The 19156-nt window shown below is 42.0% G+C and overlaps 1 protein-coding gene across 2 annotated transcripts in view; it reads left to right on the top strand.

Moving 5' to 3' along the window:
- The first annotated feature begins 125 nt into the window (after window positions 1-125).
- Window positions 126-19156, top strand: part of PLOD2 (procollagen-lysine,2-oxoglutarate 5-dioxygenase 2) — a 59052-nt gene continuing 40021 nt past the window's right edge. For both annotated transcript variants that reach the window (XM_074591507.1, XM_074591506.1), the window contains exons 1-3: window positions 126-377; window positions 17411-17502; window positions 18974-19110. In XM_074591507.1, coding sequence (XP_074447608.1) covers window positions 269-377; window positions 17411-17502; window positions 18974-19110 — 338 coding nt within the window. In that variant the 5' untranslated portion in view covers window positions 126-268. The remainder of the gene's footprint in view (window positions 378-17410; window positions 17503-18973; window positions 19111-19156) is intronic.

Raw genomic sequence — 19156 nt, 5'->3', positions numbered from 1 at the left:
TGCACCCGGGCGCGGCGGCCACAAGCGGCTCCTGTTGCGCCGCCGGGTGCCCCGGCTGCCCGGGTCCTCCCACCGCCGTATAAAGTCTGGGGCGGGCGGCAGCGCCCGGCGCTCCTGCCCGCTGCGAAGGAGGAGCGGCACTCCCGGCGCGGCGGCGGCTCCCCAGGCAGCGTTTTTTCCCCTCGTTTTCCACCCCCGTTCCCCGCCCCGCTCTCGGGGGCTGGCGGCGCGGGGAGCGGCGGCAGGCCGGCGGGTGAGGAGGGGGAAGATGGCGTGGAGCGGCGCCCGGCCGCCGCGCCTCCGCCTGCCGCTGCTGCTGCTGGCCCTGGCGCTGCCGGCGGCGGCGGAGCAGCGGAGCCCCGGGCCCGGCCCCGCAGGTGAGGCGCGGAGCGGCGCGGAAGGTTTGGGGTGGAGGGGGGGATGGCGGTACCCCGCGGCGCGGTCCCCCGCCGTCCCGCCGCCTGCGGGAGGTGTGTTCGGGCGCGGCGGGGATGCGGTACCGGCGGCTTTGTGCTTCCCGGCTCGGTAACATCCGCCAGGAAGGGGAAAAGCTTCCCGTCTCCCCTGCGGAGGCTGGGAACCGCCGCTTTCCCCATTTATTCATTTTTTTCCCCCATCCCCCTCCTCCGAGCGGGCTCGGGGGCGCGGGAGGGGGCTGCGGCGCCGGCTGGGGCAGGGCTCCCCAGGTTGCTGTCGAGAGGAACCGCTTGGCTGAAAGTGCTTTAACCCGCCAGAGTGAGTCAGACAGAAATAGATGTATAACCCCCCCTTGAAAAAGAAAAAGATTCCTTAATGGGAAATGAGTCTCCCAGACTTTCTCCTCCCTCCCCGCCCCCCCCCCCCCCCCCCGCCTTCCTTCCCTTTCCCTGGGACAAGGTGTTGATGAACATGTTTTTCCAAGGCTGTGAAAAGCATAGCGTCACTCGCATATTCTCTGAACTGCAGCAACCGCTGGTGAAGTTTCCTACTTCATGCAGAAGTGAGCTGGAGACTTCAGTGCCCCTTCCTGTCCCTCAGAGGCTGGCTTGCTTGCTTGGCGTTTTGTAGTCACTTTAGTTTCAAGGAGCTAGAAGATGGAAAGAAATTTTATCTTCAGCATGTAAAAGAAAAGAAGGTATTCAGGAAATTCTCTCAGAGAGAGGTGTCCAAGCACATGCATGTCCAACGATATGGCAAAACATATTTCTTGCTCTAATACTGTTTTAGAATCTGTACTTCTGGTTTCTATTCTAGGCATACAAAGGTATTTCATCCCACTAGATTATTACCAGATGAAGTCCAAAATAGTTTCATCTCTTGGCTTGTTTACTGAAGAGTGTAATCAAGTTATTTTTAATGTCTAGCTTAGTTTTCTTCTGGTGTGAAGAAGGAAGCTCTTTTTTTTGAGAAGCAAGTTTGGTCAGCAAGTTCTAATTTCGATAGGAAAACTGCTGACTTTGTTGATAAGTAGTGTAAAATAAATAAATAAATAAGAAAGATGTTGTCGAATAACAGGCTCTGCTCAATGAGCTTTTCATTTCCAGTTTTCTTAATGCTTTGCTGCTTTTGGTCGTTCAGAGGATGTCTCTGGAGGCTGTGGTGTGCGCTGTTGTTCACAGGCTGCCGGGGGTGTGTGAGCGTTACTGTGCAGCCCTCCCTGTCCCTCGAAGGGGCAGCCGATGGGGACACGTTTGGAGTACAGTGTTGAGCTCCTGTGCGTAGTCAGGGCAGTGAGGCTGTAAGTCAAGCTCCTTTGGAAATCAGTTATTACGATCACAGTTATGTTTTCTCAAAAACATCTATTCAAATAGTGCGTTCCTTTTAGCTACATATGTGAGTTGTGGGATCTCGAGCCAATAGCTGGCATGGTGAGGGTTTTTTTTTTTAATCCTGTTGCTGTTCAAAAGTGTGAAAAGCAAAGAGTGCATAGTCCAGACAGCACTGTATGATTCAGCAAACCAAAAATAGACTGCTACACCTATATAAATAATAAAAACGATGCTATGCAAATTACAGTGCGAGAAAGCACTGATACATTTATATATAGGTGTTCACACAGTAAAATCTTAATTCTGTTTGATTTAAACATTAGTAGCCTGAATTGCAGCAGGGAAACCACTCCTTGAGTAGTTTCGTGACCCCAGACACTGCCTGCTGTGTTACTTGTTTTAACCCTTAAATGTTTTTACGGAGTCTGTGCTGTATTGCTTGAAGAGGGGCAGACCTTGGTGTGCCTCCAGTTCTAGAAATCTGGGTTTTAATTTCTAATTTCTTGATACTTTGTACCGCTTGGTGTAAAGCAGCACAGCGAAGGCACCCTGTCAGATTTTGAAGCTGTTGCTTCCTTCAGAAATAAGCTGTGCCAAGAGTACGTAAAACTGATTGCCAAGCCGCATCTTTATTTCTTAATAAGACTTTACTGCTTTACTCAGAAAGGCTTGAAAAAGTTGTAGCGGGAGAGCAGCCTGTTGCCCAGCAGTGGCTACTAGAGCCATGAGCCATTAGCGTGGCCCTGTGGCAACCCGTGTGTGCAGAAACCCCTCCCAGGCTCCTTTGCCCCCGCTTTGCGTCCCGAATAATCACAGAGAAGAGCACCATTGAGGTCCGAAATGCTGACGCCTGTACGGTGAAGATACAGAAGTTTCTGTGTTAAAACAACAGCGTTAAAATATTTCCGCTGTACCGTATTTGCGGCGTGCGTGTTGTTTATCATGTAATGCAGGCCAGGACATGTGGAGAGCAGGGGGAGAAGACATTTGTCATTGCGCTAGAAGCAGTCGCTGCTCTTGGCAATGGATGCAAACAACGTTCCCACCTGAAATGTTTTATTAATCAGCTAGTTTGCAGGGAACGAAATGGCTTCGCTGCCTTTGAATCTGTTCCCCAGAGTGGCTGTGGGGACTTGGCTGGCCGGCGCGCGGCTGCACTGAGGCGTTGGGGCTGCAGGTTGTAACGGCGGCAAACGGGCAGGTTTTGGGGTGTCTGTGCTCCTGAAATGTGAGGGGTGTGAGGGCGGGTCAGGAGAGGGTCTGTCACGGGGAGGGCCCTGGCTGTGTGCGTGGCTTTCCAGAGCCAGCCCGGCCGGGACATGCGGGTGGCCCGGCAGGCTCTGAGCTGTCGGGCTTTCCTCCACCCCGGTGTCCCTCAAATGCTGGTCACAAACCCTTCACACAGCGATTGCTGACTGGTCTAGCTGTGCGAGGGCTCACTTGGCGGTACAGTGTGTACTGTTACCATTTCTGTTGACTTTTTTTGGGCTGAGCCAAAATGGCCGCTGCGAGTGACAGTGAGTGATCGGTAGGCCCTTCCCTCTGAGCCACCTGTGGTGCACGAACAAGGGAATTCAGTCATTCAACCATCTCGACGTAGTTTTTAGAAGTACTGAAAGACTTGGCCTGCTTGGTGGAGAGACCGTAAGTACAGCACTCCATGCCTGCCTCCACCTCTGCCTGATTTTCTGTTTCTTGCTTCTCTATTGATGCTATTTTTGCCCCATGTTGCCACCACAGTATCTAAAACTGCTACGTAAACCTCTGTTGGGGAAAAAATCTCCTCTGGGTCTTTGGACCTTTTGAGAGGGTCCAAAGAGCTTTTTGCCCTTTTTGTGAGGACTGTATGAAAAAGTTGTCACCCGCCCCTTACAGGTGAAGGGTAAAGGCAGAGAAGGACGTAGCCAGGACCCAACCCAGCAGAGGACAGTGTTTGGGTCACCCGTGTCCCGGGGCCACCATCATCCCGACTGCCTGGGGGGTATGGAGGAACGCGGGCAACCATCAGTGGGCACCGCTTCAGAGGAGCAGTGATCGCTCACGTAGATTCCTTTATGCTCCAGCTTTGAAATAAATGGTGAATAGCAAATGAAACGGTGGGTAGTGGGTGTGTGTGTGTGTTTGGAAATTAGTTAAAAATAAGTGAACATGGCTGTGGAGGTGCAAAGCAGCAAAGTTGTTCTTCCATCACGTATTTTTCCCTTGAAAATACTCGTCCTTGAAGACACACAAAGTTGGCAGTCTGAGTTCTTCATAGCACCTCATTTAGAGGCTGCACAATGCCAGTCTCTGTTGCAAAATAAAATAAAAAAAAAAGTATTTTAGGGTTTTTTTTTGGCCAGGCTTTTCTTTCTTTTCTTAGGTGGAGGGAATAATTACGCTGTGGATGGATGGTGGTGGATGTGACATTGCTTCTCTGTGATATGCAGTGGGGTCGGATAAGATCACTGCAACTTTGACTGTAAAATGCATTTCTAATTAAAACAAGAAAAAGTAAAACTGTTATGACATTTATCGTCAGCATTTGATGCTGTAAATTGCAGTGTAAAGGTACAGTGGAATAAATACTGGTTATCTGAGCTGGGGGTTTTTTGTGTGAAATATGTTCCTGTCAAGGATTTAATCTAACAGATTATTTCTCAAAGTTTTCTTTACGCTCATGGCATATTCTGTAGAGCCATGATTTATGGCAAAGTTCTTGGCTTTTTCCCTCACTGCTGCTTATTTAAGCAAAAGTGACTCAGTCTCTTCATGGGGAAGTGTTTAGTTTGTCTGTTGAATTAGCATTATTACATTGTGTAATCAAAAGCAGTATCTTTCCATTTGTGTAGGGCTGCTAGTCTGAAATACGACATGCTGCTCAAGTGAATTCCCTTGTCATGAAGAGTAAGAATGGTCGCAATAAGGGCATTTTTATTTTCAGTTTATAATTTTTTTTTTTAATATTTTTTTGAGGGATCAGTTGCAAGGCAAACAAGTTTGAAAGTGAAGAATATTTTTGTTCCCTCTTAATTTAAACATAGAGCATGGTTCCCTCCAGCACGAAACACAACTTGACCAAACAGATCAGTAGCAGGAATGTGTCTGTATGTGTGGGAATGTTGTAGCTCTAGAGAATAAATGACACTTATTCATCAAGGAATATGTGCTTGCAAGCACAGCCTTGACACCACAAGTGGCTTTAGGTGGTTTAGTAGAACTGCTTCAGGAGTATTTCCTTAAAGTGAATTCAGTTTTCAAAATACGAATTATACTGGTCACGAGGAGACTTAATATGTAAAGTCAGTGTTTCATCCCAGCTATCTTTTTCTCCCAGAAGCTAGAATTCCTTTTACAATTTGTAGCAGAAGAAAAACTAAACAAATGAAAAACAAACATATGACAAGTCCACTGAAGAAACAGAGTAAATCTTTAATTTGATGATCAAAGTAATCTGTCTTCTTCATGTTCTCAGTGTGTGTGGTTGCCTGTGTGCCTTTCTTTATATAATATTTTAATGATATTGTTTCCAAGTGAGCACTGAGACTGCAGAAACTCAGGTCCTTACTAATTGTTGAAATATTTAGATTATTGACAAATTATACAGTTGACATATGTGATCATTTCATTCTGTTTCTGCTTGAACCAAAATTAAAGATACTGTGAATTACTGTATAATTTATTTTAAAATACATGACTATTTTTGTAATGGAGTACAAAGTAATTACAGATCAATTTCCTTAATAGTTTAAGGCTAAACAGTAGAACTCTGCCTTGGCTTAAAACATTACAGTCAAATTTATAAGACAATTCTGAAAAAAACCCCTTTGTTTTAGTGGTTGGCTCACCAGTTCTTATGGTCTGCCCTTTGAAAGTATTCCAGGTGCTTTCTTGGACAAGTTGCAGATTTATTGATCCACTGTGGATTTTCTTGGAAAATAGACATGGGGGGAAGAAAAGGTGAGTGGAGTGGCGAGTCATTTTTGATGGTAGTACTCATACTTGCCATGTAACTGCAAGTATGTTTTTAAAGCTGACATACGCAGTATTTGTAATTAAGGCAAAGAAAATTTAAGGAAAGAAGGCAGAAAAATGTTAAACAAAAGTAGGTTTGGCATTTAAGTGCCATTCCCCTGAGAGTTAATTCCGTACCTGTGGGTCTAAGTATTAATGTACTGAATGAGCCCATTCAGGATTGTTGCTGAAATGAGCTGTGCAGAAAATAATTGATATCTGACAGAATTGCTTTTGTAATTTTTTTTACTTTTTTTTTTGCAATAAAGTAAAAATGGATTGTTTACCTTTAGTTTTGTAGTTCACCTGAAACTTTAATACAGCAAAGTGTTTCCTCACGCTGTCCTCAGAAGCAGTTTACTTAATTCTGTTTTACATCACTGTAAAACAATTGTACACGTGTTGGTGTGAAATCAGAGCCAGGTGTGTAAACTTAATAACTGAAGTTGCTGGCCCAGGTGTTTGATCTTAAAAGCATCTTGAATTACACATCGTACATGACATGTCGTGATGTCTTGTGTCAGAAGTGCTATTTTGGTGCTATTTCATGGTTTGAAAGACTGAGTAGTTCAAGGCAGGGCACTATCTGTATCTCACAAATGTGGAGTTTAAGTTGCTTCTTCACACAGAAAGGGGATCTTTAAAAAGTATGTTTTTTTTTTTTTCTTCTTCCAGGGTTGCGTGGCCTGTGTTTCTGTTCCGAGAACCAGGACACATGTCCAGTATCTGGACATAGGGCCAGATGTGAAGCTGTAGGGCAGCTTTTTCAAAAGAACTGACTAATCGGGGTGGTAGAGTCCGCTGACAACAGGAACCATGGTGTAGGCATGAAGGACATTACGCATCTTCAGGATGGCTCCAGTTCCAGCTCTAATTTCTCCTTTTTTAAGCAAAGACTAGTCTAAGGAGAAACCATTATTGCAAATCTTAACTGCTGAGTTTCATTGATGTATTGATTAGCTGTCAGAAAACAGACTTTAACAGTGCCTGATGCTGTGTGTGACTGCTTCTGTTTAAACAGCTGGATTTGCTAAACAACAGCTTAAGAAGAAGCATGCTTTTCTCTAGATACATATTTATGAGAGAGACAGAAAGGGCAAAGCTACTAAAAGGCAAAAGCTGAGTAAACTTTCTCACTTAGACAGCTGATGTTAATTGTGTCCCACTCTCAGCTGCACAGCCCTGATGACAGTTTATAGCAGGGCCATCCAATTGGCATGTTCGAGCAACACCCGGCCTGTGCCATGACTCCATCCACTCCCACTCTCAAGAAGATTTTTGTGGTTTGATTGCTATCTGGGCACTAATAAACAGCTGTAACCTGATCTGTTCCCCGCTTGTCGGGAAGTTAGGCAGCAGCTCCTGTTGGAGGAGTTGCTTCATGCATGGCAATGATGTCATTTACAAACAGTTGATTTTAATTTTTTTCTTACTTGGGCACTAAGGAATGTGTCTTATCTTTGCTTTACTACAGAATAACTGATTCAGTAAACAGGATCTCATCCAAGTCCACTAAAACTTGTGGAGAAACTTTTGACTACTGCTGCTTGTATCTGGTTTTGTTCAGCTATCAAAAAGAGGAAGTCTTGCGTTAGAATGAGCGTGGGCCTGAGCACCGGCCAGCGCTGCACCCGGGACTGACACGGGTGATTGATGAGTGCACATACAGGTCTTAATGAGCTCTTGTTGACTGTATATTCAATACGACTAAATTAAAAGAAAGTAAATTAAGAGCTGAGACAGGATCAGCTTTCAACTGTTTTCTGAAATCATTTGTGTATTAATCTTGGGAGTAACTGCTAATATTCGTCTGAAAGTGTATGTATATATATACACATATACAGAAAAATAGTTACAGAGATGCGGTCTGTGGGTGGTGTTTTTTTATTTAGTTTGTTTAGAACTGGCTCTATTCAACAGTTGATAATTTCCATGTAAACATTTTAGATGCTATATCTATGTGACATCAGAAATCGTGATAAAAGGCAGTAAGCAGTAGCTCAGCAGGCTTGCTGTTTGAGTCAGTACCCGTGGAAGAGAGAAATGCCTGTTCACATCCCTGTGGGCTGTGAATTAAAGCACAAGAGAATTTCTTTGCATGAGAAATCTTGTGGTATTTTCATAACAAACTTTAGTTTCTGAAATGTACGGTTGCTACGACACTGTTCACCTCTTCATAAATGGATTTAGATTGCAGATGGTGTTTAACAATAATGGGACTCTTGAATGTTAGGTCTCAGTTTGGATTCAGATAGTAGAAAAGAAAAAAAAAATTAGTGTCCTGGCAAGTGCTAATCTAGCATAAATTCTATATTATGAGAAAATTCAGAGCAGCTCTTGCTTAATAAAAGCACACATTTCTGCTAACCCAGCTTCTTTGTTCCTTTAAAACACATGAGAAAAGGCAGAACCCTGTAACAGGCAACATTTGCCAGGGCTGAGGAAGTTGCAACAGTATCAGCTGTTCAAAAGTAACTGAAACTGGGAAATTGTACATTCTATATTTCTTTCCCTAGTCAGCTTCTGAAAACTTCCTGCCTTTACTAGTTATGTTCCATGGCTTGGGACAGGGTTGGAAGTTTTGGTACCGGTAGTTATGGCTCTGCAACTCCAGCAAGGTCTACACATAACCTGGAGGAGCACGGGAAGGTTTATCCATGGGCAGCCCATGCATTGGGTGATCCCTGATAACCATAAATGCCAGCTGTGGTCCTAAAATTTTTGCAACACTTTAAAGGCAGCAGTATTTTTTTAAATTTTTTTTTCTGCAGGTTGAACCATTTTGAGGATCAGGTGGTAGCAGAGGTGTACCTACATAGCTCTGCAATAACTATGCTTATGCACCAAAAGGCTCCTATTTATTTTGCTTTAGCTTAATATGTCTGGTTTGAAGTGGAGAAGGTAAAAGTCTGATAATAGCTAGCCAAGAAGAACCTAATTCTTTTTTGGAAATTACAAAAATAATGTTTGTGCTGCTCTTCGTATTTTGCGGTAAGACTGTATGCGTTGAAGTGCGGTGATTTAATAGGAGGTTTGTGATAGAGAGGAAAACAGACAAAACTTTCAGCAGAGGTCTGTACAGGAAGGTCTGCTTCTTCAAAATCTGGCCTTTAATATTTATTTGAAACATTGTTTCTTAGAAACCCATCTCTCACGCAAGAATTTATTGGTATAGGAAATCAGTATGTTTGGCAACCCATGACTGTTAATTTCCTATCTGTAAATTCTAATTTCATCTTTTATTTTAAATCTTATCACTTTCCTATCTTTCATGAGTTTTTCAAGCATATTTTTTCTCCCCTACAAGGTTTTTTTTTTTTTAACAGCAATCCAATTGTGCGATATTAAATTGCAGAGGATCCGATCTTAGAAGGTGGTCGTGGCTATGGTTAATGGGACTTTGAAACCAGTATGCCTCTCTGGGAAGCAGTAAACTGTGGGATGAGTGGAGGCATGCAGCAAAGTGTTCTCTGTGGAACAGAAGTTGACTGTGTAATATAAAGATCAGACTAAAAAAAAAAGACAACCCAGAACTTCGAAATATGAAGTAGTATTGTTTATGCATCAGTCATCTTTCCACTTCCTGGAGTGTAGTGCACATTTCTTTCCTGAGAAAAGATGACCATGTTTGCTATTTCAGCACATTATCGCGTTTCTAAAGAATCCTGGGGGAAAGTAAACAGCTGTTGGATGGCTTTATCTTTTTCCTCTTTATGCCAAAAGTTTTATTTGACCAGAAATTCTTCTGTTGGCTTACTACTTTCTTTGACCATATGTACATCATATAAACTGACACCGTGTAGATATATAGGTTTCAAGTTTGTGTTTTCACATTGTGTACTTAAGATCTTCTTTGTTTGCTGCTGGATTACGTTAACCAAGTATATGTATGTAGGTATAACTTATAATCATGGTTACATTGCATATGATGGGTTTCTCCTGTCTCCAGCTGTTTGACATCTTTTCAGAGTATGTGGATTTTCAAAAGTTTTATTTGACATAGAATCTTAAGTTTAGTCTATAATTCCTATTTATAGGGGAAAAAAAATTCCTTTTGAGAAGTCTGATATTGTGTTTTTGAGTGATAAGTGAAAGATTGTGTTGTGCTAAAAATCTGGATTTTGAAAGTGCCCTTTGATATTTCAACTTTTTAGTTGGCTTAACAGTTCTTTGGGTTTTGAACATAGTCTGAGTCCATATAAATAGGGAAGGGAAGTTGCTGTTGGCACCATCAGTGACCCTGTAGCTATCTGCAGAGCTTCAACAAGGCTTGGAACCATATGGAAGAATTGGTTTTAGTAAAGTCATCAAAACTGCGTGGGAAGAGAATAAGTTATAACTGTATTGGCTTCATACGGTACTGTGTAGCCCACTTCAGTGCTTTGAATGCTGTGGCCTTAAAACTTGTGCTGCATTGTCTTTAAAAGCTCTTTCGCAGTTTTGCAATTAATTGGGACTCAGACTGTTATGTTATTTAGTTTTATAGAGGAAACAGTAATTGACCCTATAAATAAGATATTTTCCAACAGGCTTTACATCAGCCATTTTTTTTTATCTTAGTAAGCTTCATCTTGTTCAGAAGATATTGTAGAGTATTTTACATTTTCCAGCATACCTTGCAGAAATATAACTCATCTGTTAGAGAAATTACAGGATATGATAGCTGTATAAAAACACTGTATTCCTAAATAATGTTTAAAGTTTTATTCTTCCAAAATTTAACAGTTTTATCATGAAGTTATGAAAAACTCTAGATCTTGAATCCCAGTTATGGATCATGCCTTCACACAGTGTAAGCTGACCTGCATGCAGCTCAACTGGCATTATTATCCTTTTATTTACTAACTCAAATGTGGTGTAATCAATATGCTTATCAGGGCAATGATATTAAAATGGTGTGTTCTCCAAACAGGGCTGGTGACATTCTGGAAAGCACCCACCAGGAGCTTCTGGTGTGCAAGCAGTTATGCTGAAGGTAGAGCTGAGGACTGTGATTTCTCCTCCACGCACAGAATTATTCCCCTTTTAGGGGAGCAGAGTGAATGGGAAGGTCAAGGAAACTGCTAATTACATTTTTTTTTCTAACTCAGACTACTGTAAAAGTCTCACAACATGGATTTTGTTGATGGAAGATGTGCTTTAGTTGAGGTGCGTAAGGAAGGAAAATAGAACTTGTTGAGGATGATTCTTCTAGTTCACCTTCTCATTACTGTCTGAGTACAGAAGTTGGAAGGGAAAGTGGCATGGCCAAGTCCAAACTCATAAATTTGAGATGATTATAAATGGAGTAGGTCGCATGCTCTGGAAATAAACAGGCATACTGAAAATTTCAATCTGAAAACAAACAAGCTTTTTTCTCCCTTTTACTTTCTTTCTTTCTTTTTTTTTTAACAGTTAATCTGTGGAAACAATAAATAATAGTGGAAATGCAGTCAGAAGTCTGCAGTTAGTTGTGGCTGTTTACTGTCACTCTGACAACTACTTCTCAGTTCAGCTTTTGAACATTCCTTATTACTGTGCTCTTGAAGTGTGACGGGAGGAATCCAGGCTGAAAGTACTTTTTCAGTTGTGTTGTGCTTTAGTGTGTCTCTCTAATGATGGAGAAGCATGCTTCTATGTGGTGTAAAGGCAAGCTAAATCCAGTCTGTGGGTTGGTTGTCTTTTGTGGGAAGCTGTATCCTGTTGGTCTCCCGCATCTCCAGAGATGCGTGACACATAATAATAGGCACAATTACACAGCGTCATTAATGGGTTCGGATGCATCCATGTGCCTCTTCCAGGTATCCAAGTCATCCATCTTCACTTCCAGGTATCTGTGCAACCTATGCCTTAGATTAAGGTCATGCAGATCACTGCCAACGTTACTACCTGACCTTTCTTTGACAGTGTGTATGTGGTTTTTTAATTAATTTATTTATTTTTTTTAATCCATGGAGGCATTCCTAGTATGCTGAAGTTCCCAAGCTTTTCCTGTGATCTCTAGCAACTTATTTATTTGCTTGCTAGAAACCTTTGGTGAATTATTTTGCAATTGTTCATTTCTCTGCTCATTTAATGGAGAGGTTGATGCACAGTTGTTACTCTGTTGAGCAGTTCCGGGCGGGACATAATCTGAAAACGGGAAAGTAGACTGTTTTAGGTAGACGCTAGAACATGGATAAAACTGTATTGCAGGAACCAAACATTATTTGTTTACCATTATAAGACACTAGTTTTAAAGATAGAGATAGATTTTAATAATGTGTTACTGTGCACAGATGTCCTTTAATCTTGGAGCACACACTCCTCCACCAGAGAAGTCCATGGTACTTGAATCCAAGGAGTAAACATCAGCTCCCATGTGGCTGTGAGCAATATCCTCCGTTTTGGCTGCTCTGAAGCTATTGTGCCAGTGCCCGCAACCCCTGGTAGAAATTACGTAGTAATCTCTGTCAGTGTTCATTCAAGATAAATAAGAACCATGTGGGTGTGTGAGGAATGACTGCAGTTCTTGGCAAAGAAGTATGCAAAGGTACAAGGAGAGAGGTCACTGCTACTTACAGCAGTCCTGCCATGGCAATTCCTGGCTGAGACCTCTCCAGGCAATTCACTGAAGACAAAGGCTCTGGTTTATAGTTCTTATTTCTGGAAATAAATAATAAATATTTATGATGCAGTCAGATTCCTGATGGTAGCAGCACAAAAGACTGAGTAAAAAAATAAGATGTTTTGATAAACCTTCATTGGATTTCCTAATACATTGAGTGTGCTCTGTATGCAGTGTTGTCTTTCACAACTTGAGTGATAAAGGGTTTCCTAATTTGCATGTAAAAATGAATTCTCTTTGTCACTGGATATACTTTTCTTGGCGAAACCTGTACGCTCTCAGGCTTGTTTTCAAAACAGAACAGCTGTTTTGTGAATGTAACTATCTGAAAGCTGTCTGGAATAATTGCACTCGTCTTAAACTTCAGCACCCTCATAGCTGGCATGAAGCTCTTCAGAGACTTTCTTTTTGTTTTGCATGCCTTCCTGTTGAACTTCAGTATAGGATTTGCATTTCCTTTTTATACAAACTGACTTTACTTGTGGAAATAAATGCCAGGCTTGGTAATCCCCTTCAGTGACTGCCAAGAAGCCTTTGGCAGGCTGTGTGCCGGGGAGCCCAGCGGTGTCCCAGTACCCTGCAAGTGTGGGGGGCTGTGACCGCCTGCTGTGTCCTTGGTTTCATATATGTTTGCATTTTGAGGATGCTATTGCTGTTCGTTGGAAAATATTACTGCGAGTGTGTGTTCATCCCCTCGTGTGAGTGGGATAGTCAGACTTAAGAAACTGGATAGCTCAAGTCCGTATGTAATACCATGCAGCAGAGCTTCTCAGGGTAGACGTCTGGGTGGAGGGCAGGGCAGGGGTTTGCGCCAGAGCAGATGATGGAGCGGGAACAGTGTTGCTGCAGCTAGAATTCATTGTGGGGTTCTTGTGGAGACTGAGAATTTTGCGGCTTGCTTGCTGGGGAGTACCGGCCCGCAGTGGTAACTTGGGGTCTGAGTAATTGCAGGCAGCTTTCCGCTGCTACGCCTAGGTCTTCATTGCACAGCTGGAGCCCTGGCGCCAGCACAGTGATGCTGATGGGGATTCTGGGCCAGTCACACAACTTCTCAGAGTGACATTTGCATGTGACAACCTGTTATAAGGGCTCTGGTGCTGCACTGAACCGCTCCACTGGCAGGGCTCTCTGGGACCAAACCTGCTCCGCACAGCAGGGACACTGTGGGTAGCTGCGTTTAAAATAGATGTAGCCAAACACATCCTGAAAAGGAAATGTCACTTGAGTAAATTTACTTCCCTGGGATCTGTGTTGTGCTTGCACATTTACACACTTGTGAGTTCATGTAAGTTGCTTTGAATTTGTGTTACTAGGCACAAATGGGACAAGTGTTCTAAGGGGTTGTTATACCTAAATGTAGGAAACAAAGAATAGATTTTTCAAAGTGAATGAAGTTAAAAGGTTAAAAAGAAGTTAGCAGAAGTATTTGGTGGTCAGAAGCATTCTCTTCACTCACTTCCACCGGAAGAAACAAATGTCTCCCATGCTACGCATAGTGGATCTCTGCCAGCAAAACTGGTGCAAGTTGTCACATCTAAATAAAGTCACAGGAGCCTACAGGAATTACGTTAATATTTTTGTAATGTAGCTAGTAGTTTTACCAGCTAGAAGAGAATGGTACTGCTTCCCTCATTGGTTAATAACACCCTCTATAATGTGCCAAGGTAACTATCACTTAATGCACTTTGCATTGTCTCTCCATAGATGCTGTAGATAGAATAAAAGCATGTTGCTCTGCTCTTTGGTCAAACAGAGATTTCTTCTTAAAAAAAACAAACAACATAAAACAAACCCAAGCAACACCCCCCTCCACCCCCCCCAAAAAAAAAACCCACAACACAACAACGAACCCCCCAAACTACAAACCAACAAAGACTAAAGAGTCTATAAAGAAACTCTAGTTCTAAATGGACTCTAAATACTATAATTACGTTTCTGCTGCACTTAAAAATTATTTAAGTACCAGATGCACCTAAAATTCTGTGGTGCAGCAGAGACATGGAAATAAAGCCTTTTAAACCTCTTAATCTGTAATTTTAAAAAACTGACCATTGGAAAGTATGCTAAAAGGAAAACTTTTTCCAACGTGAATAATACCTTTATAAAAATGGCTTCCTGTTCGTTCTGTGATGGTTTGCAAACCTGACTCAGGCAGCTTACTTAGATTGCTTCATTGACTGTGAGTGTAATACAAGTTTTCTTCCAGTTTCATATCAATATAAACTGCATTATTTGTCTGCTCAGCTTTCTCCATTTTATATAGCTTGGGTTGAAATTCCTTATAATTTGGCACATCATTCTCTTTCCTCCGATTCTGCAAAACTCAAGTAACTTACCAGGCTCCGTAGTGAATCTTGACATATATGAGCAATGTCTAGGTAGAATTACTGTGGGCTCCATTAAAAGGGAGTAACAATATCCCGTAAAGAAAGGTAGATTAGTTTTTGCTTGCCAAACTGTCCTTGTACATTGATTTAATAGTTTCTTTGACTTAGTGACTATGGGATGAATCTGATGCATTCCACATTCTGTCATTTACATCATGTTGTTAAGTACGGATTTTTGAAATCCTTGCTGTTAGCATTTCTCAGGAAGGGGTAGGTGTGAAATATGTCTATTGCAAACCAAATTCCATGGTTATAGTCAGTGCTTGACTGGTCACCTAGGAAACTTTCAATAATGAATTCACTTGGCTTGATGGTGCAGTCTGGTATGATCAGATTTTTCCAGTTCCCTCTGATTTGAAAATGCAATGCTTGAACAAAAAATTAATCATAACTTAATCTGTTCCATAGAGAAAATCATATCCTCTGTCTTCAGTTCTGTTTTAGTCATACTTTAAGATATCGTGTTCTTTATTCATTCTGTGGTGACTTCTGTAGAATTACTTTAGATTGCGTGACCTTTGGGATAAATGATTTTGAAGGTACTGAACCATTATTGCTGTGTTTCTGTCTATCTGTGAGTCAATGCATCTGTGAACGCATTGCACTGGAATCCTCTGTGGAGGTCTGCCGGCCCTTCTGAGATGTGCTCGTGGGATTTTCTTCCGATTCGTGCCTACAAAAGACTGCTAGCACTTAAGTGAGGAAAAATATGGAGCAATTAATCTTCTAAAACTGCCTTTCCAAAATTTTTGGGTGTTCAAGTTGAGTTGATTGAAGCATTTAAAGTATTTCCAGTTTCTTCTTTGCTGTGTATTGTATTGCAGGAGTGTTAAAATCCATCAGTTAAACTCTTCACTAGGACGGTTGCGCAAAAAGAACCAAAAAAAAAGAAAAAGCTGTGGCAGAATGTGGGAGAAATCTGCAAAATTGTGTTTTGTGGGGAGGCCAGGTAGAGGTGTCATCTGTAGTTGAAGAACCTGGGCTGTGTCAGATAAAAACTGTAGGAGCCCTACTCAAGGCACAGAAGAATGTTTTTTGTGGAGTAGGTACTGGGCACGTGGTGAGTGAGTAGGTGAGAGCAACATCATGAAGTGGACCGAGTGTTTCAGAATATACGAAAACTCTATGCAGGTCAGGAAAACCCATAAACTGAGACTGGGAGAAAAAGCAGAGAAAGCATCGTATATGCTTATTTTATCCTTGCTCTTCATCATGTACGCTGTTATAGCTGCTGTTGAGGATGGACTAGCCAGACCGCTGTCTGACTTGGTAGGAGTGTTCTTGGAAGCAACGTGGTGACCAGTGCTGAACCTAAGCCCTGTTTCAGTGGAAAAAATATCTGGCTCCTGAGACTAGTCTCCATAGTTTGCCTGCTATGGCTATTTTAGACGGACTTGAATTTCATTTAGAACGTGTGGTTTTTATGTTGCTCCGCAAAGTATGTCTGTGCTCCTCGGGTATTTTTGCTTGACTGAGCAGAGGTCCACTTGAAGTACCCTGGTACTTGGCTGCAGAGCATCACATGAGTAACTTGGAAGGTGCATTTCTTCTACAAAGCAGGAAGTGGATCATCATCTTGTGTGTTAATTTTGCTGGTGTCAAATAAAACAAAATGAAGGTCTGTGATTTATTTGAATACAATCAGGATAGCATCTTGGGTGTCTGAGGGCTGCTAAGTCTGCGGTGGTGGAAAAGGCTGAAGGGTTGATAGGAATATTTTTCACAGGGCTCACTTCTAGTACATGTTACTGTTCTGGTGAAGATAAAGCCAGAGGATGTTTTTTGGGAAAGTGAAGCAACAACAGGCACTGTGTCTGGAATGTTCATTAGAGCCTATTAATTTTACATTCCTGTAAAGATTGATCTTATGGGCTCTGTTTAGAGGGCAGCAGTTGCTTTAACTCAGATCAAATCAGGGAACTGCAATGTGCTCTGGGATCCAGGCTGGTCTGATTAAATACTTGATGTTGGATAGGGATACTGTCTTTCTCATAGCTTTGAATTACGTACCTTGATTACGCAGCATATTGCATAAGGTGCTGAATGCTGTTCAGTAGTTTAATCGGGAAGCTGTTTAGCGGGAATTCGTGGCCTCATTTGAACTATGTCAAAAGCCCTGGCATGTGAAAAGGAAATTGGTTGCATGGTCATTTGCCTGCATGCAGTAAGAGGGCAAAATTAGCACTGCTATAATTTACAGAGGCTCTTCTGTCTCTGCCCAAGGACTTAAAAGCACTGATGGGGGACTGTTTTCCATGGTTGTTCTTTTTTGCCCTGTTTTCACGAAGAGTATGAACTACTTGCTTTCAGGGGAGTTACTGGGGTTGGGTGAAGTTCTCTAGTACCATTCAGGCCTGTGATAAGAGGTTACAGGATTAGCTCAGACTGAAAACTAGTAAGGTATTTTTGTTTTGAAGATTCCTTCCTGTCCAGTAGTCATACTAGCTTTATTTTCATGTCTTGCGCTAGTTGTTATCAGAGTAGATAGATTTCCTTACTTCCTCTTCCTGAGGATAGTTTTAAATACAGCACCCTTTTCCATAGTAGTTCATGTTTGATAATGTCTAGTGCCTATAATATGAGTGTATTTGCCTCCTCTCTTGAATGTGATGCAGGCAACTCATAAACCCCCTGATCCAATGCCATTCAGTGCTTTTTATTTGTATTAATACATGTTCCTCCGTTTTCTCCCTCAGATAAACTACTAGTTTTTACTGTAGCAACTAAAGAAACTGATGGCTTTCACCGTTTCATGCAAACTGCAAAGCACTTCAACTACACAGTCAAGGTATTGTATGTTTTCATACCAAATATTCATACTATACAGCCCTTAAGACAGAAACAGCGCAATAGTAACTGAAGTTGCATTAGCTTCTTTGCATGCTGGGGCAAAGTAAAACAATTACAGAGCTTGGGGCGGATAGGGCACTTGCACATGTCCTTGTTGCTGTCCCTGTTGTTTATGTGCTGGTCCCCTTCTGAATGACCACGGTAGGGTGCTTCTTCCACTGCCTTAGGAACTGTTTTACAGATTAGTAGCTATTGTGATCAGGGTCCTCAGTCACTTACAGGTTCTGTCATGATTTATCATATAGCCTTTCTTTTTAGTGCGGCTAATGTTTGCATGAATACTTCTGGAAGCTGTGCTGCACTCAGAGGGCTTTGGATGTCTCCTTCCTTCTTAAACAAGGCTGGATCCCTGCTGCAGGGAAGGAGGGAGGGTCACAACTGAAAGTTTCACTGTGTTTCACAAGAACCTGTAATTCTTTGAGAGGACAAGACTTTTCTACTGTTCTTGCCAGCCTTTTCTACCTTCTTCCATGACTCCATATGTCACGTACTGAAGTTGGCCTCCACGTGGCCTTGGGGAAAAAGGGAGGGCAGTAACCTTCTAAACTTTCCCCACAAATTGGTTCTGCAAGAAAAAATCCAGGAATTCAGATGGTGTTATGACACTTTTCTGCTTACTTACCACAGTGCCTACACTATAAATAGGAAATCATTTGGATCTCTGACCTTGGAAGACCGAGAGAACCTTTCCTAATATGATAATGCTGTACTAAAGCACCCAAGAAGCCCGAGCTCTGGATACATCTGTTACCTTTGCAGATTTGTCCAAAACATCATGCAATGTAGTTCTTCCAGGTTTTAGAAGTTCCAAAAATATTATGCTCAAAACCCACAAAAAGTGTAAGGGGGTTTTTTGTTTTTGAGATATACTTTGCTATAGTACTTGTCTAGGCAGGAATTTTGTTTAGCTGATTTTAGCAGCCATCTATCCTTTCCTTGTACAGAAGTGTTCTGGAAGGATTTCAGAAAGACTGCAGCTTGCAATTTGTATTAGTAATACCCTGATCCACCAAGGTCTCTTATTCTTCCTGCTCCTAAAGTGATTATATTGACTTTAAAAGATCTCGTTCAGAATGTTTTTCCTAATACAAATTTTGAAACAATTATGAGCTTTTTCCTTTTTTTTTTTTTTCTTTTTTCCCCGAAGGAGACACATCTGAATAAGCAGTGGTAACAGGCAATTGCTCGATTCCTATTTGGTTAAGAAATGTCTCTCTCATGTTTTTGCAGTGATGTCATTGTGCTGAATGCTGCTTCAGACATGGAAAACTTATGATGCTGGAAATGCTGGCTTGCTATGCTTTAATGTGTTGCTTCTGCTTTAACATCTGTTTTCAATAAGGGTCTGCTTTAAAAAAACCTCTTGGTTTGGGTACTAGCAAAAAGGTGGGATTTTTTTCTTGCTCCAGGTACTTGGAAAAGGTGAAGAGTGGAAAGGTGGTGAGCTGCCTAACTCTATTGGCGGAGGGCAGAAAGTTCGACTGCTGAAAGAAGGCATAGAAAGCTACGCTGATCAAGAGGACTTGGTTATAATGTTTGTTGAATGGTGAGCAAACCTGGCTTGTTGCCTTTATGTTTTAGTCTGGGTAGGC

Source organism: Larus michahellis, chromosome 6 (genome assembly GCF_964199755.1).
Source record: "Larus michahellis chromosome 6, bLarMic1.1, whole genome shotgun sequence".
In the NCBI taxonomy this organism is placed as follows: domain Eukaryota; kingdom Metazoa; phylum Chordata; class Aves; order Charadriiformes; family Laridae; genus Larus; species Larus michahellis.
The sequence above is the reverse complement of the archived record's forward strand: the minus strand, read 5'-3'. Positions and strand labels throughout refer to the sequence as shown.